The 27,540-nt window shown below is 47.3% G+C and overlaps 1 protein-coding gene across 2 annotated transcripts in view; it reads left to right on the top strand.

The window, feature by feature from the left end:
• HYOU1 (hypoxia up-regulated 1) overlaps window positions 1-27,540 on the top strand; it is a 275,150-nt gene that overhangs the window by 191,053 nt on the left and 56,557 nt on the right. For both annotated transcript variants that reach the window (XR_011201534.1, XM_069224805.1), the window contains exon 22: window positions 26,458-26,542. Coding sequence is in view for 1 of the 2 variants with exons in the window: in XM_069224805.1 (XP_069080906.1) it covers window positions 26,458-26,542 (85 nt within the window). In the remaining variant the exon portion in view is untranslated. The remainder of the gene's footprint in view (window positions 1-26,457; window positions 26,543-27,540) is intronic.

The following is a 27,540-nucleotide window of genomic DNA, read 5'->3' as shown; positions in this document are numbered from 1 at the left end:
ATGGCTTCACCTGTAAAAAAAAAACTACCGGTGACCAAGCAACATCTTCGGCACAAGAAAGGACACACCACCGAAGCCTTCGGACTCAAGCTGAAGCACAGGCTCCGACATGCTCAAGCACCGCCCCATCGAGTCAAAGCCCTGAAAATCCCTCTCAGAGCCGAGGCCAACGACTACTCCAGGCCTTTCGATCCCGAGGAAACTGGCTTCGGAGCCGAAAAGACACACATACAGAGGAGCATGGACTTACCAAGCAATTGAAAGAAAGCCATAGATTTACGGAAGAACATACGCAAATGGAGGAATTTGACGAAAAACAGGCCAGAATCCAAATTCATAAAGACACTGGCAAAATCCTCACTGCACCTCCTCTAAAAACAGAGGAAGCTGGACTTTCAAGGGCATTTGGACACTGACCAGCCACCGGCTAAAGTGCCAAAACCGAGACAAAAATCTCCACCTCCTCAGTTCTCACCTCACCAGTCTCCTCATTCTCCTCAACTAACTCTCTCCACCTATTACCCCCACTGCACAGTCTCCAGTACACTCTGCACAATCACACCAGGATGAGACCGACCCATGAGACCTTTATAATGATCCCATTTCTGACAATAGTCCAGAGTGCTATCCGTCAAAGCAATCACCCCCAGAGGATAGCACTTCATACACGCAGGTTCTAGCTAGGGCAGCATCATATCATAACATAGCCATGCACACAGAACCTCTTGAGAACGATTTTTTATTTACTACGTTGTCCTCAACTCACGCCACCTACCAGAGTCTACCCATGCTTCCTGGCATGTTAAAACACGCACATCAAATCTTTCAGGAACCAGATAAAGCAAGAGCAATCACTCCTAGGGTAGAAAAGAAATATAAGCCGCCTCCTTCAGACCCAGCTTTTATTACCCAACAGCTACCCCCAGATTCCGTAGTGGTCATCACAGCAAGTAAGAGGGCTAACTCCCAGTCGTCTTGGGACGCACCACCACCAGATAAAGAAAGTATAATAATTGATGCTGCTGGTAACAGAGTAGCATCACAAGCAGTTAATCAATGGCGTATTGCCAATTCCCAAGCGCTAATGGCCAAATGCGACAGGGCCTACTGGGACGAGATGAAAGACATTATCCAACATCTCCCCAAAGATCAACAGAAAAGAGCCCAGCAAATAGTAGAGGAGGGGCAGGCAATTACCAATAATCCAATCAGGTCAGCGTTAGACTCCGCAGACACAGCCGCAAGAACTATTAATACAGTCGTCACTATTAGACGACACGCATGACTTAGGTCGTCTGACTTTAAACCTGAAATCCAGCAAGCTGCTCTTAACATGCCTTTTAACGAACACCAACTGTTTGGCACACAGGTTGATACAGCCATTGAGAAAATGAAAAAGGATGCGGACACTGACAAAGCTATGGGGGCACTTTACTCAACTCAATACAGAGGCTCATTTTGAAAGCCTCAATATAGGGGAGGCTTTAGACCCCAAACATTTGAGCCATCTACCTCATAATCCAAACCCTCTTACCAGACACCATACTGGAGAGGGGGGGGGTTTCGGTTAACCTACAGAGGACAATTTCCAGGAACTAGAGGAAAATATCAGCCCTCAAAGCAAACCACACACACACACACACACAGGATGTAGTCCCATTGTTACAACAACACGATTTTATGGCAACACTAGATCTAAAAGATGCGCATTTTCACATACCCATCCATCCATCGCACAGAAAATATCTCAGATTTGTAATAGAAGGAAAACATTACCAGTTCAAAGTGTTACCTTTTGGGATAACAGCTCCTAGGGTATTTACAAAATGCCTTGCCGTAGTCGCAGCCTACATAAGAAGACAACATATCCATGTCTTTCCATATCTCGATGACTGGCTAATAAAAGCCAACACTCAAACACAGTGCCAATACCATACACGTTATGTAATACAGACCCTACACACACTAGGGTTCTCAACAAACTACCAAAAATCTCACTTACAACCAGCGCAGGTTCAACAGTATTTAGGAGCCACAATAAACACCCAAACAGCACTTGCAAGCCAAAGTCCACAAAGGGTACAATCATTCCACAACCTATTACCACGAATCCAGCCAAACCAACAGTACACAGTCAAATTTGTCATGAAACTGTTGGGCATGATGGCATCATGCATCGCCATTGTCCCAAATGCAAGACTAAACATTACAACAGTGCCTTGCAAGACAGTGGTCACAGGCACATGGTCAACTTCAAGATCTAGTGTTGATAGACCGCCAAACGCACATCTCGCTTCAGTGGTGGAAGTCCACAAATTTAAACAAAGGGCGGCCATTTCAGGACCCTGTGCCTCACGCCATTCTTACAACAGATGCATCAATGATTGTTGAGGTGTGCTCCCCATCCAATCACAACATTCAGGTACAATGGGACAGCAAACACAAACAACTTCACATAAATCACTTAGAATTGCTAGCTGTATTCCTAGTACTAAAAGCCTTTCAACCTCTCTTACCTTCACAAACACATTCTCATCAAAACAGACAATATGACAACAATGTACTACCTGAACAAATAGGGAGGAACCCACACATCACAACTTTGTCTTCTAGCACAAAACAATTGCCATTGGGCAATTCACAACAACATTCACCCTGTAGCACAGTACATTCCAGGGATTCACAATCAATTAGCAGACAGTCTCAGCCGGGATCATCAGCAAACACATGAGTGGGAAATTCACCCCAAGTACTTCACAAGTACTTTCGCCAATGGGGAACACCAGACATAGATCTATTCGCCACCAGCCAGAACACAAAATGCCAAAACTTTGCATCTATCCAAGGGCAATGCTCTATGTATCAACTGGTCAGGGATATTTGCTTACGCTTTTCCCCCTCTCCCACTCATTCCATTTCTGGTCGTCAAACTGCGTCAAAACAAACTCAAACTCATACTTATAGCGCCAACGTGGGCACGTCAACCATGGTACACAACATTGTTAGACCTGTCACTAGTACCACACATCAAGCTACCAAACAGGCCAGATCTGTTGACACAAAATAAACTGATCAGGCACCCCAATCCAGAAATACTCAATCTGGCTCCTGAAGTCTTAGAGTTTGGATATCTACATCTTCCACCAGAATGCATGGAAGTAATTAAACAAGCAAGAAAACCCACTACCAGGCAGTGCTATGCAAACAAATGGAAAAGGTTTGTCTTTTACTGCCAATCCAAACACATAACACCTCTTTCTGCATCCATACAAGACATTGTAGGTTACTTACTTCATCTACAAAAAGCAAATTTAGCTTTTTCATCCATTAAAATACATCTCACAGCTATTTCAGCCTATTTACAAAATATATAAAACAAGTCTCTATTTAGAGTCCCTGTCATCAAAGCCTTCATGGAAGGGCTAAAACTTATCTTACCTACAAGAACACCACCAGTGCCTTCATGGAATCTCAATATTGTACTCACAGGGCTCATGGGTCCACCGTTTGAACCCATGCACTCGTGTCAGTTTCAATATCTAACATGGAAAGTAGCATTCCTCGTTGCAATTACTTCATTACGAAGAGTTAGTGAAATACAAGCATTCACTATTTGTAGGAAGTTGGCTCTGTATGTACTATTTCAAAGTAAGAAATAGCATGCACAGAGTCCAAGGGTTCCCCTTAGAGGTAAGATAGTGGCAAAAATAGATAATTCTAATGCTCTATTTTGTGGTAGTGTGGTCGAACAGTAGGCTTATCAGAAGGTAGTGTTAAGCATTTGTTGTACACACACAGGCAATAAACGAGGAACACACACTCAAAGACAATTCCAGGCCAATAGGTTTTTATATAGAAAAATATTTTCTTAGTTTATTTTAAGAACCACAGGTTCAAGATTTACAAGTAATACTTCAAATGAAAGGTATTTCACTCAGGTATCTTAGGAACTTTAAATCAACACAATATCATGTACAGTTTTGGCAAAAATGGCAAGCTATTTTAAAATTGGACACAGTGCAAAATTCAACAGGTCCTGGGGAGGTAAGTAAATGTTAGTTCACAGGTAAGTACAAAACTTACAGGGTTCAAAGTTGGGTCCGAGGTAACCCACCATTGGGGGTTCAGGGCAACCCCAAAGTTAACACACCAGCAGCTCTGGGCCAGTCAGGTGCAGAGGTCATTGTGGTGCCCAAAATGCATAGGCTTCAATGGAGAAGGGGGTGCCCTGGTTCCAGTCTGCCAGCAGGTAAGTACCTGCGTCTTCGGAGGGCAGACCAGGGGGGTTTTGTAGGGCACCGGGGGGGACACAAGTCAGCACAAAAAGTACACCCTCAGCGGCACAGCGGCGGTCGGGTGCAGAGTGCAAACAGGCGTCTGGTTTGCAATAGGTTTCAATGGGAGACCAGGGGTCTCTTCAGCGATGCAGGCAGGCAAGGGGGGGGGCTCCTCGGGGTAGCCACCACTCGGGGTTGCTCCTGCACTGGAGGTCGGATCCTTCAGGTCCTGGGGGCTGCGGGTGCAGTGGGTTTCCCAGGCGTCGGGTTCTTTGAAGCAGGCAGTCGCGGTCAGGGGGAGCCTCTGGATTCCCTCTGCAGACGTCGCTGCGCGGGCACTGGGTGGGGGTTCAACTTTGGCTACTCACAGGGTCACAGTCGCCGGGGAGTACTCCCTGTAGAGTTAGTTTTCCGCAGGTCGAGCCGAGGGCATCTGGTGCAGAGTGGAAAGTCTCACGCTTCCGGTGGGAAACGTGGTCTTCAAAAGTTGCTTCTTTGTTGCAAAGTTGCAGTCTTTGTGGAACAGGGCCACTGTCCTCTGGAGTTTCTTGGTCCTTTTAGATGCAGGGTAGTCCTCTGAGGCTTCAGAGGTCGCTGGACCCTGGGGGACGCGTCGCTGTTGCAATTTTTCTTGAAGTGGGAAGACCAGTTGGTGTCTCCATCTTCTCTGCAGTGCTTCAGGTCAGCAGTCCTTCTTCGTCTTCAGGTTTGCAGGAATCTAGTTTCCTAGGTTCTAGGGAGCCCCTAAATTCTGAATTTAGGGGTGTGTTTAGGTCTGGGAGGGCAGTAGCCAATGGCTACTAGCCCTGAAGGTGGCTACACCCTCTTTGTGCCTCCTCCCTGAGGGGAGGGGAGCACATCCCTATTCCTATTGGGAATCAAGATGGAGGATTTCTAAAGGCAGGGGTCACCTCAGCTCAGGACACCTTAGGGGCTTTCCTGACTGGTGGGTGACTCCTCCTTGTTTTTCTCATTATCTCCCCTGGGCTTGCCGCCAAAAGTGGGGACTGTGTCCAGGGGGCGGGCATCTCCACTAGCTGGAGTGCCCTGGGGCATTGTAACACAAAGCCTGAGCCTTTGAGGCTCACTGCTAGGTGTTACAGTTCCTGCAGGGGGGAGGTGTGAAGCACCTCCACCCAGAGCAGGCTTTTGTTTCTGTCCTCAGAGAGCACAAAGGCCCTCACCACATGGGGTCAGAAACTCGTCTCTCAGCAGCAGGCTGGCACAGACCAGTCAGTCCTGCACTGAACAATTGGGTAAAATACAGGGGGCATCTCTAAGATGCCCTCTGTGTGCATTTTTTAATAAATACAACACTGGCATCAGTGTCGGTTTATTATTCTGAGAAGTTTGATACCAAACTTCCCAGTATTCAGTGTAGCCATTATGCAGCTGTGGAGTTCGTTTTTGACAAACTCCCAGACCATATACTTAATATGGCCACACTGTACTTACAATGTCTAAGAATAGACTTAGACACTGTAGGGGCATATTGCACATGCAGCTATGCCCTCACCTGTGGTATAGTGCACCCTGCCTTAGGGCTGTAAGGCCTACTAGAGGGGTGACTTACCTATGCCACAGGCAGCATTTTGTGTGCATGGCATCCTGAGGGGGATGCCATGTCGACTTTGCCTTTTTCCTCCCTACCAACACACACCATCTGCAAAGGCAGTGTGCATGTGTTAGGTGAGGGGTCCCTTAGGGTGGCACAACATATGCGGCAGCCCTTAGGGACCTTCCCTGGTCACAGGGCCCTTGGTACCACTGATACCTTTTACCAGGGACTTATCTGTGTGCCAGGGGTGTGCCAATTGGTGAAACTATGGTACACTTTAGGTGAAAGAACACTGGTGCTGGGGCCTAGTTAGCAGGGTCCCAGCACACTTCTTAGTCAAGTCAGCATCAGTATCAGGCAAAAAGTGGGGGGTAACTGCAACAGGGAGCCATTTCCTTACACAATTGAACAACCCTTTATACAAGTACACAAACATAAGGTTGTACTCCGCACAAACCCAAAATTCCTACCTAAAGTCATCTCACCGTTTCATATAAATCAAACAGTGGAACTTCCAGTCTTCTTCCCACAGCCAGACTCAGTAGCAGAAAGAGCGCTCCATACATTAGATATTAAAAGAGCTTTAATGTATTACATTGACAGAACAAAATCATTTAGAAAAACTAAACAGTTATTTGTCGCATTCCAAATACCCTATACTGGTAATCGTATCTCAAAACAAGCATTAGCCAGATGGATAGTAAAGTGCATCCAAACCTGTTGCATAAAAGCTAAAAGACCGCTATTAGTAACACCAAAAGCACACTCCACCATAAAGAAAGGAGCAACAATGGCATTTCTAGGAAATATACTAATGACAGAAATCTGTAAAGCAGCCACTTGGTCAACACCCCATACATTTACCAAGCATTACTGTGTACATGTGTTAGCAACCCAACAAGCCACAGTAGGACAGGCTGTACTAAGAACACTATTTCAAACAACTTCAACTCCTACAAGCTGACCACCGCCTATGGGAGGAAAACAGTTTTTTAGTCTATGCATAGCATGTGTATTTGCAGCTACACATGCCATAGAACGGAAAATGTCACTTACCCATTGTACATCTGTTCGTGGCATGTTCCGCTGCAAATTCACATGCGCCCTCCCTCCTCCCCGGGAGCCTGTAGCCGTTTAAGTTACATTTAAATTTGTACATATGTATATATATCTCTGTAGGAAGTTGGCTCTGTATGCACTATTTCAAAGTAAGGAATAGTATGCACAGAGTCCAAGGGTTCCCCTTAGAGGTAAGATAGTGGCAAAAAGAGATAATACTAATGCTCTATTTTGTGGTAGTGTGGTCGAGCAGTAGGCTTATCAAAGGAGTAGTGTTAAGCATTTGTTGTACATACACACAGGCAATAAATGAGGAACACACACTCAGAGACAAATCCAGGCCAATAGGTTTTGTTATAGAAAAATATATTTTCTTAGTTTATTTTAAGAACCACAGGTTCAAATTCTACATGTAATATCTCATTTGAAAGGTATTGCAGGTAAGTACTTTAGGAACTTTGAATCATTACATTAGCATGTATACTTTTTACATAAAACACAATAAGCTGTTTTAAAAGTGGACACTTAGTGCAATTTTCACAGTTCCTGGGGGAGGTAAAGTATTGTTAGGTTTCACAGGTAAGTAAGTCACTTACAGGTTTCAGTTTTTGGTCCAAGGTAGCCCACCGTTGGGGGTTCAGAGCAACCCCAAAGTTACCACACCAGCAGCTCCGGGCCGGTCAGGTGCAGAGGTCAAAGAGGTGCCCAAAACACATAGGCTTCAATGGAGAGAAGGGGGTGCCCCGGTTCCAGTCTGCCAGCAGGTAAGTACCCGCGTCTTCGGAGGGCAGACCAGGGGGGGTTTTGTAGGGCACCGGGGGGGGACACAAGTCAGCACAAAAAGTACACCCTCAGCGCGGGGGCGGCCGGGTGCAGTGTGCAAACACACGTCAGGTTTACAATGGTTTTCAATGAGAGATCAAGGGATCTCTTCAGCGTTGCAGGCAGGCAAGGGGGGGGCTCCTCGGGGTAGCCACCACCTGGGCAAGGGAGAGGGCCTCCTGGGGGTCACTCCTGCACAGGAGTTCCGTTCCTTTAGGTGCTGGGGGCTGCGGGTGCAGGGTCTTTTCCAGCCGTCGGGGAATGGCGTTCAGGCAGTCGCGGTCAGGGGGAGCCTCGGGATTCCCTCTGCAGGCGTCGCTGTGGGGGCTCAGGGGGGACAACTTTGGTTACTCACAGTCTCGGAGTCGCCGGAGGGTCCTCCCTGAGGTATTGTTTCTCCACCAGTCGAGTCGGGGTCGCCGGGTGCAGTGTTGCAAGTCTCACGCTTCTTGCGGGGATTGCAGGGATCTTTCAATCTGCTCCTCTGGATACAAAGTTGCAGTCTTTGTTGAACAGGGCCGCTGTTCTCGGGAGTTTCTTGGTCTCTTGGAAGCAGGGCAGTCCTCTGAGGATTCAGAGGTCGCTGGTCCTGGAGAAAGCGTCGCTGGAGCAGGTTTCTTTAGAAGGCAGGAGACAGGCCGGTAGGACTGGGGCCAAAGCAGTTGGTGTCTTCTTTATTCTTCTGCAGGGGTTTTCAGCTCAGCAGTCTTCTTCTTCGGTAAGTTGCAGGAATCTAAATTCTTAGGTTCAGGGGAGCCCTTAAATACTAAATTTAAGGGCGTGTTTAGGTCTGGGGGGTTAGTAGCCAATGGCTACTAGCCCTGAGGGTGGGTACACCCTCTTTGTGCCTCCTCCCAAGGGGAGGGGGTCACATCCCTAATCCTATTGGGGAATCCTCCATCTGCAAGATGGAGGATTTCTAAAAGTTAGTCACTTCAGCTCAGGACACCTTAGGGGCTGTCCTGACTGGCCAGTGACTCCTCCTTGTTGTTCTCATTATTTTCTCCGGCCTTGCCGCCAAAAGTGGGGGCCGTGGCCGGAGGGGGCGGGCAACTCCACTAACTGGAGTGTCCTGCGGTGCTGGAACAAAGGGGTGAGCCTTTGAGGCTCACCGCCAGGTGTTACAGCTCCTGCCTGGGGGGAGGTGTTGGCATCTCCACCCAGTGCAGGCTTTGTTACTGGCCTCAGAGTGACAAAGGCACTCTCCCCATGGGGCCAGCAACATGTCTCGGTTGTGGCAGGCTGCTGGAACCAGTCAGCCTACACAGATAGTCGGTTAAGGTTTCAGGGGGCACCTCTAAGGTGCCCTCTGGGGTGTATTTCACAATAAAATGTACACTGGCATCAGTGTGCATTTATTGTGCTGAGAAGTTTGATACCAAACTTCCCAGTTTTCAGTGTAGCCATTATGGTGCTGTGGAGTCCGTGTTTGACAGACTCCCAGACCATATACTCTTATGGCTACCCTGCACTTACAATGTCTAAGGTTTGGCTTAGACACTGTAGGGGCACAGTGCTCATGCACTGGTGCCCTCACCTATGGTATAGTGCACCCTGCCTTAGGGCTGTAAGGCCTACTAGAGGGGTGACTTGCCTATACTGCATAGGCAGTGTGAGGTTGGCATGGCACCCTGAGGGGAGTGCCATGTCGACTTACTCGTTTTGTTCTCACCAGCACACACAAGCTGGCAAGCAGTGTGTCTGTGCTGAGTGAGGGGTCCCCAGGGTGGCATAAGATACGCTGCAGCCCTTAGAGACCTTCCCTGGCATCAGGGCCCTTGGTACCAGGGGTACCAGTTACAAGGGACTTACCTGGATGCCAGGGTGTGCCAATTGTGGAATCAAAAGTACAGGTTAGGGAAAGAACACTGGTGCTGGGGCCTGGTTAGCAGGCCTCAGCACACTTTCAATTCAAAACATAGCATCAGCAAAGGCAAAAAGTCAGGGGGTAACCATGCCAAGGAGGCATTTCCTTACAATCTCAATTCCATTAGCATGGACATCTCTTTTCTTTACTCTATCACTCCTACCATACCCTCTGCGGGAAAACAATCTAAGATGGAGTCGATGCCCATGCGCAATGGAGCCAAAAAGGAGGAGCCACTCGGTCCCGTGACTCAAAAAGACTTCTTCGAAGAAAAACAACTTGTAACACTCCGAGCCCAGCACCAGATGGTGTGACACTCTTGTGAGTAAAACCAAGCAATTAAGTGCACAGTGAGACATGAATATCAGAAATTAGACCTTTTGAACAATGAAGTTTTAAAAGTATCTTGACCTCGCTCACAAATTTACAAACATCACCCCCATTGTACTTCATTTCATTGAGTGTTCTCTTGCTGGACCCACCTGTGCCACCACAGGTAATTTCCTCTGCAATGCTAGGCTGAGAGCATCTTTGGCCCATGTTGGACCTTGCCACATAACACTGGTCTTTAAAATTAAATGTTTTATGCTGTCAGATGATGGCGTGAATGCTATACATTTCCCATTTCCATTGGATGTCTCCAGTGAAAACATCTGATGCTGCCTCTGCCTCAGAGAATGAACTGAGTCTGCCTGACTCTCACTTCGAGGCCCTCCTCTTCCCAGAGGCTCCTGCCTGCACCTTATCCCTGGTGGTCTAGTGGCCACCTGTATGTATCCTTTTTCTCTTTTCTCCTGCCTTTCTTCTTTTACTTAGTGTTTCATTTTTTCTGACTCTTATTTTTATTCCCTCTTACCCCTTTTGCCTTCCCTTGCCCCCCTCCCCCACCCCACCAGAGCCGCTGCTGCCCTGCCTCCCCCAAAAGCACTTTTCCCGCCTCCCAGCTGACCGGACCCCACACCTTCCTCCCCTTCTTAATGCCAGCCGCAGCACTGTGAGAGGGCGACTCCACTGACATCCTGGCCAGCATCTGTTACTCTCCCCAGCTCCTCCTCTTCCTCCTGCTGCTGCCTCTACCTCAAGGAACGAACTGAGTCTGCCTGACTCTCGGTTCGAGGCCCTCCTCTATCTGCAGGCTCCTGCCTGCGCCTCATCCCTGGTGGCCACCTGCAAGCATCCTCTTTCTCTTTTGTCCTGCCTTTCTTCTTTTACTTAGTTTTTCACTTTTTCTGTCTCTTATTATTTCTATCCCCCCTTCTTCCTCCCACGTTCTCCTGCGCTGCTGCTGCCTCTGCAACCCCACCTTCCTTTCCCCCTGCAAAGCATTTTTCCCGCTCTCTCGCCTCCAGCTGACCGGACCCCCACCTTCCTCTCCTTCTTAGTGGTGGCCGCAGCGTGGCCATGCCTAAGGCAAGCCCGCCTGCTCCTCGACCACACCCAGCGCCAGAAACCCTCGATCTCCGACAAGTATTTCCCTGGCCACCCTCCATTACGAGGCCAAGACCCTCTGCTGCCTTAACACCGGAAATCTCTGTGCCTGCTGCACCGCATCTCCTAAGGATACCCACAGACCTTTTTCCTGCTGGAACAGCAACCTGCAGCCACAACAGACAACCGGAACACCCCAAACCTGAGACCACAGACACCTGCCACAACCTCCCTCCTCAGCTGCCTCCTTCTGAATATATGCTCCCTCCACAAGCAGACCACTGACATCTGGGACCTGATCGACTCCACCCGTCCAGACAACGCCTTCTTAACCAAGACCTGGACCAGCCCTACCTTCGGATCAGACATCGCTATACTGGACAGCTACAACTTCCTAAGGAAGGATCGACCCTCTTGTCCGGGTGGAGGACTTGCCATTGTACACAAGTCCTCACTCCGCATCACGGTCAACACGGAGGAACACTGCACTATAATGGAACACCTACACTTCCTGATCCATGCCACTCAACTTCTCCGTCCACGGCACCCTGGTCTACAGACCACCTGGCCCCACCAAGCCTTCATCTACGCCATTGTAGACCTCGCCAGTTCCCCCGCCCTGGTGTCCACTGAATACCTCCTCCTGGGTGACTTGAATTTCCACATAGAGGACCGCAACGACAGTAACACCACTTCCTTACTCGACAATCTCGCCACCTTCTGCATCAAGCAGCTGATCACCATGCCCACGCACGCCGCAGGACACACACTACCTCAAGCAACCGGATCACGTTCAAGAATATCTCCACTCCTGACTGGACCGCCCATCACTGCATACACTTTGACATCACCGCACCCAACAGCAGCCTCCGCGTCCCCAGGGCCCCACACAGGAAAGGGAATGGAATAACAGACTAGAAACTCACCACAACCCTCCCCAAATCACCCCCACTCCCCACTGATGACTCCAATGCTGCAGCACGCAACCTCAACTCCTGGATCACCGAATGCGCAATCTCCTTAGGCCCCCTCTGATCAACTTTGGTTAAGCACGTCCCAAAAACAAAATCCAGCGGGTTCACCGCCGAACTCCAAGAATCCAAACGCACCTGCGCCTACATAAGAAATAGAGAATCAGCAAAACCAGTGAAGGCCTCGCCTCTTTCAGAGCTGCCTTTGCAACCCACCAACAACGCAAACAAAGCCACACTCACTGAACGCATCAACACCTCCACGCACAACACAAGATAACTCTTCACGGTAATCAACAAATTCACCAATCCTCCTTCCGAAGTCAACATCCCCGCCCTCCCTCCATCGCAGGACCTCTGCAACAAACTGGCCACTTTCTAGCACCGCAAGATTAAGGACATCTGCAGCAGCTTCCTCCTGCAAATCCCACCCAGCGCCAGAACCTACAACCGACCCAGCCCCCCAGAACCCACCCACACCATCCACAGCTGGTCCACGCCCACCACAGAAGAGACTGAAATCATCATGAACAGCATTCACTCCGGAGCTCCAACAGACCCCTTTCTTCACCACCTCTACAACACTGCCAGTACATCCATTGCCCCCAAACTCTGCAATACGCTGAACTGCTCCCTCACAACAGCCACCTTCCCCGAGGTTGGAAACATGGCGAGGTCCGCACCCTCCTAAAGAAACCCACAGCCGACCCCTCAGAGCTCAAGAACTTCCGACCCATCTCACTGCTACCCTACCCAGCCACAGTCCTGGAAAAAGTAATAAACTCGCAGCTGCGACACTTCCTTGAGGACAACAACTCTGGATACCTCCTAATCTGGATTCTGCGGCAACCACTGCATGGAGACCGCTCTTTTTGCAGCCACCGATGACATCCGCACACTCCTCAAACTAAGAAACAATCATGTTAAAAAAAAAAAAAAGTCATTCATCACAAGCCATAGCTTAACATTTGTCCTCAGCCTTTGAACTCACAGAAAATGTTAAAAAACACAAAATAAAATGTAAATCCATTGTTCTTGCTCGTTCACCTTCTGAACTCCAGCATTGTTATTTTGGGGGTGCTGCAGTGCCCACATTCTGTCCCCTGCCCCATAGGACCCCTGTAAGTAAATGAATCCTTGGCATGGTTACCCCCTGACTTTTTGCCTTTGCTAATGCCAAGTTATGATTTGAAATGTCTCTAATGGCTGCAGCATGTCTTATTCCCCCCGGGGACCCCTCACCCAGCACAGACACACTGCTTGCCAGCTTGTGTGTGCTGGTGGGGAGAAAATGACTGTCGACATGGCACTCCCCTCTAGGTGCCATGCCAACCTCACACTGCCTATGGCATAGATAAGTCACCCCTCTAGCAGACCTTACAGCCCTAAGGCAGGGTGCACTATACCACAGGTGAGGGCATAGGTGCATGAGCACTATGCCCCTATAGTGTCTAAGCAAAACCTTAGACATAGTAAGTGCAGGGTAGCTATAAGAGTATATGGTCTGGGAGTTTGTCAAACACGAACTCCACAGCACCATAATGGCTACACTGAAAACTGGGAAGTTTGGTATCAAACTTCTCAGCACAATAAATGCACACTGATGCCAGTGTACATATTATTTTAGAGATGCTCCCTGAAAACAAACATTCCAGTCGCCCAACCCCCCCACTCCCCCCCCCCCTCCCCCCTGCCACCGGTGCCTTACAAAACCCCCGGTCTGCCCTCTGAAGTCGCGGGTACTTACCTGCTGGCAGACTGGAACCGGGGCACCCCCTTCTCCATTTAAGCCTATGCATTTTGGGCACCACTTTGACCTCTGCACCTGACCGGCCCTGAGCTGCTGGTGTGGTAACTTTGGGGTTGCCCTGAACCCCCAACGGTGGGCTACCTTGGACCCAACTTTGAACCCTGAGGTGGTTTACTTACCTGCAAAAACTAACAAACACTTACCTCCCCCAGGAACTGTTGAAAATTGCACTGTCTAGTTTTAAAATAGCTATATGTCATTTATGTGAAAACTGTATATGCTATTTTGCTAATTCAAAGTTCCTAAAGTACCTACCTGAAATACCTTTCATTTGAAGTATTACTTGTAAATCTTGAACCTGTGGTTCTTAAAAATAAACTAAGAAAAGATATTTTTCTATACAAAAACCTATTGGCCTGGAATTGTCTCTGAGTGTGTGTTCCTCATTTATTGCTTGTGTGTGTACAACAAATGCTTAACACTACCCTCTGATAAGCCTACTGCTCAACCACACTACCACAAAATAGAGCATTAGAATTATCTCTTTTTGCCACTATCTTACCTCTAAGGGGAACCCTTGGACTCTGTGCATACTATTTCTTACTTTGAAATAGTACATACAGAGCCAACTTCCTACAACCCCAGTGCCTGTGCAGTACACCAATATGTTTCTAATCGATTGGAGCCTGCAATCCCTGATTCAAATCCTGCCTCTAATTTTCTTATTACAGATGACTTGTGACATTTCTAGTGACCTGTGATAAGGAAATAATATACCTGCTCAACAATAACTTGTTACAGTTGAGTTCTGATGTCACAATTCCTGCTGCTTGATCCAGCAGCTAAGGTCAAAGGCAGAACACAGAGCATATTCAAAGCTGCTGGTTTTACTACATTTGCACACTTTGATTGTTTTTTTTTGGGGGGGGGGGGGGGGATTAAAAACTAAATTTTCAATGGCATGTAGTGTTGTGGATTCACATGCTCACATGCTGAGCATAAGCTTGCCATCTAGTGTTGGGCTCGGAGTGGTACAACTTGTTTTTCTTCGAAGAAGCTTTTTAAGTCATGGAATTGAGTGACTCCTCCTCTCAGTAATACTGCAAAGGGCATTGAGTCCTTTGTTAGATCATTTCTCTCTACCGTCAGGTTTGGACGTGTGTTCCTCTTGCTCCCAGTTCTCGGCTCGATACAGTCCAAAAAGGTATTATATCTGTTTTTCTATCACAGTGTATTGTTTCGATTGCGTATTCTTCCATACTCTCTTCAGTTCCAGCTTACGTCAGGAACGTTTTTCTGCCCTTCGAGGCAGAAGCGGACCTCTCAGGGCCATCTCCGGGCCTACCCTCCTCCACATGGTATCTAATTATGCAGCCCTAATAAAAATAAACTCCAGTTCAAGGTATTACCAACTGCTCGACATAGTCTCAGCACATTTCAGTAGACAACAAATTCATGTCTTCCCTTACCTGGATTCATCAATGCTAGTTTATTCACAGTGTCAACGCCACACTCAACTCACAATTATTCTCCTACACTCTCTAGGATTCACCTTCAATGACCTCAAATCACATCTTCACTCTCTTCAGATACAGCCCTATCTAGGAGCAATTCTCAATACACAATTAGGACTAGTTTCCCAGCTCAGACCGTATTCAAGCCTTCCAAACAATGATTGCTACTTTAACAGAGAACAAAACATACACAGTTAGGACTGTTATGCAATTTTTAGCGATGATGGCATCTTACATTGCCATCGTACCTCATACCATACTTCATATGCGTCCCCTTCAACAGTGTCTCTCTTGTCAATGATTTCAGGCACAGGGTCAAATAGAAGATCTAGTGTTGGTGGACCGCCAGACTTATCGCTCTCTGTATTGGTGGAACACCATAAGCCTTATGAAAGGGTGGCCCTTTTTAGACCCTGTGCCTCAGATCACTCTCACGACAGACTCCTCAGATACCAGTTGGGGAGCTCACCTCCACAACCTCACAGCCCAAGGGTTATGGGACACCACTCAGCAGTCCTTGCACATCAATTACCTGGAACTGCAAGCAGTCTTCCTAGCAATGAAAGTGTTCCTTCCACAATTGCAACACAAGCTAGTGTTGATCCATACATACAGACAACATGACTGCCTTAAACTATCTTCAAAAACCGAGGGGGGGACAAACTCATCAACTATCCCTTTTTGCACAAGCAATATGGAAATGGGCAATTCATCACCACATTCACATAGTGGCACAATATCTCCTAGGGACAGACAATCACTTTGCAGAACTGCTCGGCAGGAAACAGCAACAAGTTCACGAATGGGAACTCCACCCACAAGTCCTCCACCAGTACTTTCAGGGAGGTGGGGGGGGGGGGGGGGGCTCAAATAGACCTATTTGACATACCTCAAAACACAAAATGCCAAAACTTTGCCTCTAGGTACCCGCACCCTCGGTCCAAAGGCAGTGCTCCATGGATGAGTTGGTCAGGGATATTTGCTTACACTTTTTCCCCTCTCCCACTTCTTCCTTTTCTGGTTCAGAAGCTCAAACAATCTTCCTTCATGATCATGGTAGCTCCTACATGGGCACGTCAACCAAGGTTCACAACACTCCTGGATCTGTCAGTAGTTCCACATGAGAAGCTGCCCAACAGACCAGACCTTCTAACACAAAATCAGGGTCAAATAAGACATCCATATCCCAAAGCGCTCAACCTGGCGATATGGCTCCTGAGGGCATACAATTTGGGTATTTACAACTACCACAGGAATGTATAAATATATTATTATAATAGCACATAAACCTACAACTAGACAATGTTACGTGGCACAATGGAAACGTTTTGTTTGCTATTGCCAAACACAAAACATTGGCCCTCTAAGCCAACAGTGCAAGAGATTGTAATTTACCACATTTACAAAAAGCAAATCTTGCTTACACATCCATTCAACTACATTTGGCAGCCATAGCTGCAGATCTTCAAAACAGACCACATATTTCTTTGTTTAGAGTTCCAGTTCTCAAAGCATTTATGGAAGGACTTAAAAGAATCACTCCACCAAGGATTCCTCCAGCCCCATCCTGGAATCTGAACATTGTCTTCACAAGGCTTATGGCTCCCCCTTTTGATTCTGTGGCAGAAAGGGCTCTACACACTCTTGTTGTTTAAAAGGGCTCTTATGTATTATATTGATAGAACCAAAGACTTTAGGAAAACAAAACAACTTTTTGTGCCCATGCACAGTATTATCGAGAGGAGTCCCTGATCCATGACTCGAAAAGCTTCTTCGAAGAAAACAGGTTGTACCACTCCGAACATAACATTAGATGGTGAGCTTGTGAATCTACATCACTACATGCCACAAACAGATGTCTACTGGTATGTAACACTTTCCTAAACACATACACATAACTTAATCACAGTGTAAGTGCCCTGAAAACATTTATAGGTATCATGACCTACATTGAGTGATTAAGTCTGTGCTCATTTACAATATCATGGTGTTTATTTTTGGCACACTTTATGTAATTTAGGAAAGCTAGCATCTTTGTGTGTTTTTACACAGTGAGTCACAACTTTATTTTAAAAATCTGACTTGTATTAATCGGTTTCCGCTATTTTTTTCAAATATCTAATTGCTTGTTGGTGTGTTAATTTTGCATTAGAAATTCTACTTTTATTCTTCATCTTTTCAAACATCCTAAGTCTTTCATTTGAAAGCAACACACAAAGGATTTAAGTAGTTTGTGGACCAGTGATGGTGTGACCGTATGTTAAAAGAAATTAAATCAAGTACCCATTGTCCTGCATCATAAGGATATTGCAAGACACCTCAGAGTTCAATGACCTTAGAAAGGAACTATGCATTCAGCCTTGTTTCCTCTATATGGTCACAAAACACCTTGGTGTCTTGCAATATCCTTTGTAATATCTTGTTCGATGGCATCTGTCGCTGTAGATACGCATGTTCTGCAATAGCTCGCCATCTGGTGTTGGGCCGGAGTGTTACAAGTTGTTTTTCTTCGAAGAAGTCTTTCGAGTCACGGGACCGAGTGACTCCTCCTTTTGTCTCCATTGCGCATGGGCGTCGACTCCATCTTCGATTGTTTTTTTTCCGCCATCGGGTTCGGACGTGTTCCTGTCGCTCCGAGTTTCGGAACGGAAAAAATAGTTAATTTCGGAAGATTTTCGTCGGTATTGTTGCGTTCGGGATCAGCGTACTTAGATTCCACACCGCATCGAAGATCGAAGAGCTCCGGTGCCCTTCGGGGTAGTTTTTCGATCCTCCGTCGGGGCCTGGTCGGCCCGAGCGCGTGCTGAAGAACGCCGATGGAACGGACCCCGTTCCGTTTCTGCCCCAAATGCCACAATAAATACCCCTACACAGACCAACACTTGGTCTGCAACCTGTGCCTGTCACCTGAGCACAGCGAAGACACCTGCGAAGCCTGTCGTGCGTTCCGGTCCCGAAAAACACTCCGAGACCGTCGAGCCAGAAGACTTCAAATGGCGTCCGCACCGACAGCCCAACGGGAGTTCGAGGAACAAGAAGAGGAAGGTACCTTCTCGATCCAAGACTCAGACTCCGAAGGATTCGACGATACACAAACCGTGAGTAAGACGTCGAAAACCACACAAAGAAACATTTACAAGGCCCAGGGGACGCCACTGCCACCAGGCCATGGCTCGACCCATAAATTCGGTGACCGACCGTCGGCACCGAAAAAGGCCCAAACAGTGCCGAGATCGTCCGACTCCGGTCGAGACACCGGCACGCAGCCTTCTCGGGACCGAGAAAGTGCTGGAGACAAGCCTCGACACCGAGATGCCGGTGTGGACACGGCTCGACGCCGAGACAGCGGCACCGAAACAGATCGACGCCGAGAGGTTTCGGCCCCGAAAAGGAAAAAAGTCACCTCGGAGCCGAAAAAACACGCAGACAAAGTTTCGATGCCGAAACAAACTGCAAGCGACCCGGCTTCAGGCTCTTATACAGAAGAGCACTCGCTAACCTCCCAAATGCAAAAGCATAGGTTTGAGGAAGAGCTACAAGCAACTGATGTGGACCATACGCAAAAGCGTATCTTCATTCAGCAGGGGACAGGAAAAATAAGCACCCTTCCCCCCATTAGGAGAAAGAGAAGGTTGGAGTTCCAGACGGAACAAGCACCACAACCAAAAGTGGTGAAAAGAGTTACACCACCACCCTCTCCTCCGCCCGTGATTAACGTTTCACCAGCACAAACGCCATCACACTCCCCAGCTCACACCACCATGAGCCAGGGTGACCAAGATCAGGACGCATGGGACCTATACGACGCCCCAGTGTCAGATAACAGCCCGGAGGCATACCCTACAAAACCATCTCCACCAGAAGACAGCACCGCATACTCTCAGGTGGTGGCTAGAGCAGCACAATTTCACAACGTAAGCCTCCACTCAGAACAGGTCGAGGATGATTTCTTGTTCAACACACTCTCCTCCACCCACAGCTCCTACCAAAGCCTGCCTATGCTCCCTGGTATGCTCCGGCACGCAAAAGACATATTTAAGGACCCGGTCAAAAGTAGGGCAATCACACCAAGGGTGGAAAAAAAGTATAAACCGCCTCCTACGGACCCGGTTTTCATCACAACACAGCTGCCACCAGACTCTGTTGTTGTAGGAGCAGCTAGGAAAAGGGCCAACTCTCACACATCTGGAGATGCACCACCCCCAGATAAAGAAAGCCGCAAGTTCGATGCAGCTGGTAAGAGAGTCGCAGCACAAGCTGCAAACCAGTGGCGCATCGCGAACTCCCAGGCACTACTTGCGCGCTATGACAGAGCCCACTGGGACGAGATGCAACATCTCATTGAACATCTGCCCAAAGACTTCCAAAATAGGGCAAAACAAGTGGTTGAGGAGGGACAGACCATCTCCAACAACCAGATACGTTCCTCCATGGACGCTGCAGATACAGCTGCACGGACAATTAATACATCTGTAACTATTAGAAGGCATGCATGGCTCCGAACGTCTGGATTTAAACCAGAGATTCAACAAGCAGTTCTCAATATGCCTTTTAATGAAAAAGAACTGTTCGGTCCAGAAGTGGACACAGCGATTGAGAAACTCAAAAAAGATACGGACACTGCCAAAGCCATGGGCACACTCTACTCCCCGCAGAGCAGAGGGAATTACAGCACATTCCGTAAAACGCCCTTTCGAGGGGGGTTTCGGGGTCAAAGCACACAAGCCAGCACCTCACAAGCAACACCGTCCACTTACCAGGGACAGTATAGAGGAGGTTTTCGGGGACAATATAGAGGAGGGCAATTCCCTAGAAATAGAGGGAGATTTCAAAGCCCCAAAACCCCTACTACTAAACAATGACTCACATGTCACTCACCCCCTCCACACAACACCAGTGGGGGGAAGAATAGGTCATTATTACAAAGCATGGGAGGAAATCACTACAGACACTTGGGTTCTAGCAATTATCCAACATGGTTATTGCATAGAATTTCTACAATTCCCTCCAAACATACCACCAAAAGCACAAAATTTAACAACACACCATTCCAATCTCCTGGAGATAGAAGTGCAGGCACTATTGCAAAAGAATGCAATCGAATTAGTGCCAAACACACAAATAAACACAGGAGTTTACTCACTGTACTTTCTGATACCAAAGAAGGACAAAACGCTGAGACCAATCCTAGACCTCAGAGTAGTGAACACTTTCATCAAATCAGACCACTTCCACATGGTCACACTACAAGAAGTATTGCCATTGCTAAAACTGCACGACTACATGGCAACTTTAGACCTCAAGGATGCTTATTTCCATATACCAATACACCCATCGCACAGGAAATACCTAAGGTTTGTATTCAAAGGAATACATTACCAATTCAAGGTACTGCCTTTCGGATTAACAACCGCACCAAGAGTCTTTACCAAATGTCTAGCAGTAGTCGCAGCACACATAAGAAGGCAGCAAATACATGTTCCCATATCTAGACGACTGGCTAATCAAAGCCCATTCGTTAATAGAGTGCTCAAATCACACAAATCATATCATACAAACCCTCTTCAAACTAGGGTTCACCGTCAATTTCACAAAATCCAAAATTCTGCCACGCAAGGTACAACAATACCTGGGAGCCATAATAGACACATCAAAAGGAGTAGCCACTCCAAGTCCACAAAGAATTCAAAATTTCAACACCATCATACAACGCATGTATCCAACACAAAAGATACAGGCAAAGATGGTATTACAACTCCTAGGCATGATGTCATCATGCATAGCCATTGTCCCAAACGCAAGACTGCACATGAGGCCCTTACAACAATGCCTAGCATCACAGTGGTCTCAAGCACAGGGTCACCTCCTAGATCTGGTGTTAATAGACCGCCAAACTTACCTCTCGCTTCTGTGGTGGAACAACATAAATTTAAACAAGGGGCGGCCTTTCCAAGACCCAGTGCCACAATACGTAATAACAACAGATGCTTCCATGACAGGGTGGGGAGCACACCTCAATCAACACAGCATACAAGGACAATGGAACGTACATCAAACAAAACTGCATATCAATCACCTAGAACTTCTAGCAGTTTTTCAAGCACTAAAAGCTTTCCAACCAATAATAGTTCACAAATACATTCTCGTCAAAACAGACAACATGACAACAATGTATTATCTAAACAAGCAGGGAGGGACGCACTCCACGCAGTTAAGCCTGCTAGCACAAAAAATTTGGCATTGGGCAATTCACAACCAAATTCGCCTAATTGCACAGTTTATACCAGGGATACAAAATCAACTCGCAGACAATCTCTCTCGAGATCACCAACAGGTCCACGAATGGGAAATTCACCCCCAAATACTGAACACTTATTTCAAACTCTGGGGAACACCTCAGATAGACTTGTTTGCGACAAGGGAGAACGCAAAATGCCAAAACTTCGCATCCAGATACCCACACAAACAATCCCAAGGCAATGCCCTATGGATGAACTGGTCAGGGATATTTGCTTACGCTTTTCCTCCTCTCCCTCTCCTTCCTTACCTGGTAAACAAACTCAGTCAAAGCAAACTCAAACTCATATTGATAGCACCAACTTGGGCAAGGCAACCCTGGTACACAACGCTGCTAGACCTATCAGTGGTACCCTGCATCAAATTGCCCAACAGGCCAGATCTGTTGACACAGCACAACCAAAAGATCAGACACCCAGCTCCAGCATCGCTGAATCTAGCAATCTGGCTCCTGAAATCCTAGAATTCGGGCACTTACAACTTACCCAAGAATGTATGGAAGTCATAAAACAAGCAAGAAGGCCATCCACCAGGCACTGCTATGCAAGTAAATGGAAGAGGTTTGTTTGCTACTGCCATATTAATCAAATACAACCATTACACACAACTCCAGAACATGTAGTGGGTTACTTGCTTCACTTACAAAAATCTAACCTAGCTTTCTCTTCCATTAAGATTCACCTTGCAGCAATATCTGCATACCTGCAAACTACCTATTCAACTTCCCTATATAAAATACCAGTCATTAAAGCATTCATGGAGGGCCTTAGAAGAATTATACCACCAAGAACACTACCTGTTCCTTCATGGAACCTAAATGTTGTCCTAACTAGACTTATGGGTCCGCCTTTTGAACCCATGCACTCCTGCGACATACAGTTCCTAACCTGGAAGGTGGCATTTCTCATCGCCATTACTTCCCTGAGAAGAGTAAGCGAGATTCAGGCGTTTACTATACAGGAACCTTTTATACAACTACACAAAAATAAAGTCGTCCTAAGGACCAATCCTAAATTTTTGCCGAAGGTTATTTCACCGTTCCATCTAAATCAAACAGTGGAACTTCCAGTGTTCTTTCCACAGCCAGATACCGTAGCTGAAAGGGCACTACATACATTAGATGTCAAAAGAGCATTAATGTATTACATTGACAGAACAAAGAACATCAGAAAGACTAAACAACTCTTTATTGCATTTCAAAAACCTCATGCAGGAAACCCAATTTCAAAACAAGGTATAGCCAGATGGATAGTTAAATGCATCCAAATCTGCTACCTTAAAGCTAAACGACAGCTGCCCATTACACCAAGGGCACACTCAACCAGAAAGAAAGGTGCTACCATGGCCTTTCTAGGAAACATCCCAATGCAAGAAATATGTAAGGCAGCCACATGGTCTACGCCTCACACATTCACCAAGCACTACTGTGTAGACGTGTTATCCGCACAACAAGCCACAGTAGGTCAAGCTGTATTAAGGACATTATTTCAGACTACTTCCACTCCTACAGGCTGATCCACCGCTTTTGGGGAAATAACTGCTTACTAGTCTATTGCAGAACATGCGTATCTACAGCGACAGATGCCATCGAACTGAAAATGTCACTTACCCAGTGTACATCTGTTCGTGGCATCAGTCGCAGTAGATTCGCATGTGCCCACCCGCCTCCCCGGGAGCCTGTAGCAGTTTGGAAGTTACCTTCAATTATTTATATATGTATCATCTCAACCTTAAATAGGTGCATACTTAGTCACTCCATTGCATGGGCACTATTACTACAATTCAACTCCTACCTCACCCTCTGCGGGGAAAAACAATCGAAGATGGAGTCGACGCCCATGCGCAATGGAGACAAAAGGAGGAGTCACTCGGTCCCGTGACTCGAAAGACTTCTTCGAAGAAAAACAACTTGTAACACTCCGGCCCAACACCAGATGGCGAGCTATTGCAGAACATGCGAATCTACTGCGACTGATGCCACGAACAGATGTACACTGGGTAAGTGACATTTTCATTATCCTGCATATAATGTCTGTACAAATGTGCTCCAAACTTGTATGACGATGACGTCTTTAACAATGTTAGTTGCTTGGTCAGCAAATGCGACAAATTATTCCATAAATTTGACCTGCATTCTCCAAATTGTGTTTGTTACTTCAAGACTTGGCCTCGGACTAGAGACTTTTTCTGTAAATGCTTTTAATGACTCTCCTCGAATCCCTTTTTCTACTTGCACTGGGTCTACCTGTAGGAAACTCTGCGTCTTTGCAGATGTCTCCTGCACCTTTTGCCCCCTTTTAGAACTACTAGATGCTGATTTGTTTTTTTTTTACTCTGACAGTGCACTGAGGCCTGCTAATCAGACATACGTGCCAGTGCTCTTTCCTTAAAACAAAGTATGCCTGATTGTTTCGCAATTGGCACAGGACATTATCACCCCTGTAGGTCCTTAGTAAATGGTACCTGGGGCATGGGTACTGAAAAGGATTCATAAGGGCTGCAGCATAACCTATGCCACCCTAGTGGGACCCCCATACAAATTGCACATAGCCTGCCATCCCAGACTGTGTCAGGGTGCAAGCCATGAGTGAAAACCCAACATGGCACACACATTGTGTGTCTTGCCAATGTCACTGCATGCATTATGTGTCACCCTGGAGCAGGCCTCGAGAGCCCTAAGGAAGGGTGAATTATAATACATATGAGGACATATCTGCATAAGCAGATTATGCCCCTGTGATGTCTGGCTCAATCCCTAAACATTGCAAGTGACCGCGCAGCCATCTCATTTGCTGGACACTTGTATACACGAGTGACCCAGCAACATGATGGATTCACAGAAAATAGTTATGTTTGATGTCAAACACCTTGTCTTATTAAATCCATACTTTTGTATTATCACCTGACCCAGAGGGCACCTTAGAGTTTCCCCCTAAAACCTACTAGTCCTCAGATGTGGTGGATGACTGGTATTGACCACCCTGCCACCACAGACAAGTTTCTGACCTTCCTTGGAGGTGAGAGTCTCTGATCTCTGAGGTCAGAAACAATGCCAGCTCTGGCTGGACCTGTTATCACCTCTGCCAACAGAATGGCAAGTAAATCTGCATATCAATACCAGGGACTTCAAAGTCATGCCACCTGTTATGCGAACCACAGCTTCCCTCCAGACTTGAGAGATTCAACTCCCTGCCCTGAGGTCCATTTTGCACCAGGACAGGTGGGAAAATTAGCTGTGCAGGAGTCATGTTGCACTGCCAGGCTGGACACACCTCTAGGGTGACCAGACCGAAGTGAACATGAAGTTAGGAATGCCACCATCTTGTGGAATTAGGAATTCTGGGACAGAGTGATGCCCTGTCATCAAAGCAAGTTGTCATCTAGGGGTAAGTAGCCCATTGGCTACTACCCTTCACGCCCCTAAATTGAATATTAATTGGGGACCCCCTGATACCAGGACTTCTGATTTCGACGGACAAAGAGAACGAGTGGACAAAAAAGAGTGCTGACCTGACAACAGAGGAGCAATGACTGACCAGCCCTGCCAGCATGCCTGCTGCCCCGGCAGTCGTGGTTGAAACGGTGTCGTCCTGCCACTATGCAGACTCCCAAGAAAACTGGAGGGCTGCCAGTGCATCATTCACCAGAGAATCTTCCTTGGAGCAGAGGAGCTGCTTCCCTGCATCTGTAGGCACCGTTTGCAAAGTCCGGTACTCTCTCCTGTTGGTCATTGGGCCCTCCAAAGGAACAACCAAGGCTTGTTGATGGTCCAATCCGGATTCCTATAGCACCAAAGCAGACCTACTGTCTAGGGACATCAGGATCCACAAGGTTATTAGGGAGAGTGGCCCCACTGCCCTGTTTCCCATGTTCCTCAGGTCACCAAGACCTAGAGCAAGTCAGACCACTGCGACCCAATGCCTCAAAGCACCTCTGCACCAGAGCCTCTCAGCCAGAGTCTGAGTGAGTCGATGGTTCCCATGCAGTCCTGAGACCCTCTGGAACTGAGCTTACCCTTGGGTTTGGCCAGACTGGTCCCATAGTCGTTGTCTGCAGCCATCTGCGAGTATCTCCTGTCCTGGAACATGACACCAAAAGGCACCACTGCACCGAGTCCCACCGTCGGAGAAGTGGGCCATTAGTGTGCCTATGTGCTTGAGTATCTCAAGGGTCGAGCCTCCCTGTGGGTTCCCCCGGACTGTCCCCAGTCCCTGTTTGCAGTCTCTTTCCAACCTGACCGATATCCAGTCAAGTGAATTGGACACCCAACACCGTAACACACCTCTGCACCTGGATACTCCAGAGCCCCCAAGTAGACTTCTTGGTGTGTCCTTGGGCCTTGCCCCATACCTTAAGTCTTGAAGAACAGCCCTGTAAATCGCTGACAAGTGCCCGAATGCAATATGTTCCCCCATAGAATAACATTACAGTTCCAGAAATTGCAACTTTTGAAACATAAAAAAATTCATACTTTGAAAAGTACTTCACTGATTCTGATGGTCTTGGGATCTAAATGCATATAAAAATAAGTGTTATTTCTATAAATTTGTGTCGTATTTCTTTGAGTGTGGGTCTCCCACTGGCTCTGTGTATATAGTAAATGCCTAACACTGTCCTCTAATAAGCCTAACTGCTCACCCACACTACCACAAAAAAGCTTCTAGGGTTATTATTTTAATCCCCGTCCGCCAATAAAGGTGCCCTGAACTATCTACATAGTGTCCCCTTACATTGGTACACTACATTGTTAGTCAGCTCCTACACTACCTTGCAGCTCATCAGTTTTGTTCTGTGTACAGTTGATACGAGTTAGGGATCGGTTGTGCTTGCATGGATTACTCTATCTCATTTATGTGTATGGGTTTCTTAAAGTTCTTAAAGTGCAACTTTATCTTTAATCTGCTTTTTTCACAGGGGAGCCCGGATGATCCCAGAAGCTGATCAGATCTTCACTGAGGTGGAGCTGACGACACTGGAAAAAGTGATCAATGAGACTGGGGTAAGGGAACTAAGGAAGACAACACTCCTGGGTGTCCAAAAGTCTCATATGACATAGATTTAGTGCCCAAGAACTAGCTGTACATCTTTTAGAATGTTACATGCTGGAAACCGGTTTCGATGTGGGACAGTTGCAAGAAGACTTGTAGTACTTTGACTTAGCTGATAGACTTCTAGTTGCAGATTCCTTACCTTAGAATTGACCCCAGGCGTCAGATTGGATCTGGAGATTTTTCTTCGAACAGTACCCCTGCGTGCCATCAGGTGGCGTTGGTCGATTCCGCGGGCGTCATGGTCGCCGTGATGACGTCTGAGTCCTATATAGGCTCCACCCCGGTGCACTGATGTCAGTTCTTTTCTTTCTGCGCCAGCTCCTCAGAATCAGGGAAGAGCTGCTCCTAGTCATTTTTTGACTAAAACACTTTTGTCTATTCTTTTTGAGTTTTGGATGCGTCGAGAAATGACCCGAAAGACTGGTTTCAAGCCCTGTGACTCCTGTCACCTAACTATGTCAGTGACAGATCCACACCTCGTCTGCCTCTGGTGCCTGGGAGGCAACCATGACCCAAAGTTGTTCTGAGTGTAGGGCCATTAACCTGAAAGCTTTGAGGGAGTGGTCCCTGAAGCTCATGGTGGCCCTGCACTCGACTCTGCGTCGCTCCCGGTCTCGTTTGAGAGGAAGGTCAGGAGACCGGTTGCGTAGTCATCACCACTCCTCCTTGTCCAGACATCTGGACGATCTGGGTCACAAGAAGACGAAGAAGGCCAAACATTCTTCGACTTAGCCCCGTCACTCAGACGATGCAGCGCAGGAAGAGCGTGGACGCTCTAGGCCTCTGTCTTCGGAGCCTCTGTCTGGGTTGGCTCCGTGCCTCCTGGACTTTCGGGGAGCTGGTGCCACCCCTGCCCAACTCAAAGAATTTTGAGGCCGGGCAGACTGACCATCCCTCAGCGTCTTTGGACCCAGGGGAGTTGGTGAGAGCCCCCTTGGGTTCCAAG

Source organism: Pleurodeles waltl, chromosome 3_1 (assembly GCF_031143425.1).
Source record: "Pleurodeles waltl isolate 20211129_DDA chromosome 3_1, aPleWal1.hap1.20221129, whole genome shotgun sequence".
Lineage (NCBI taxonomy): Eukaryota > Metazoa > Chordata > Amphibia > Caudata > Salamandridae > Pleurodeles > Pleurodeles waltl.
This window is presented reverse-complemented; position numbering and strand designations above follow the sequence as displayed.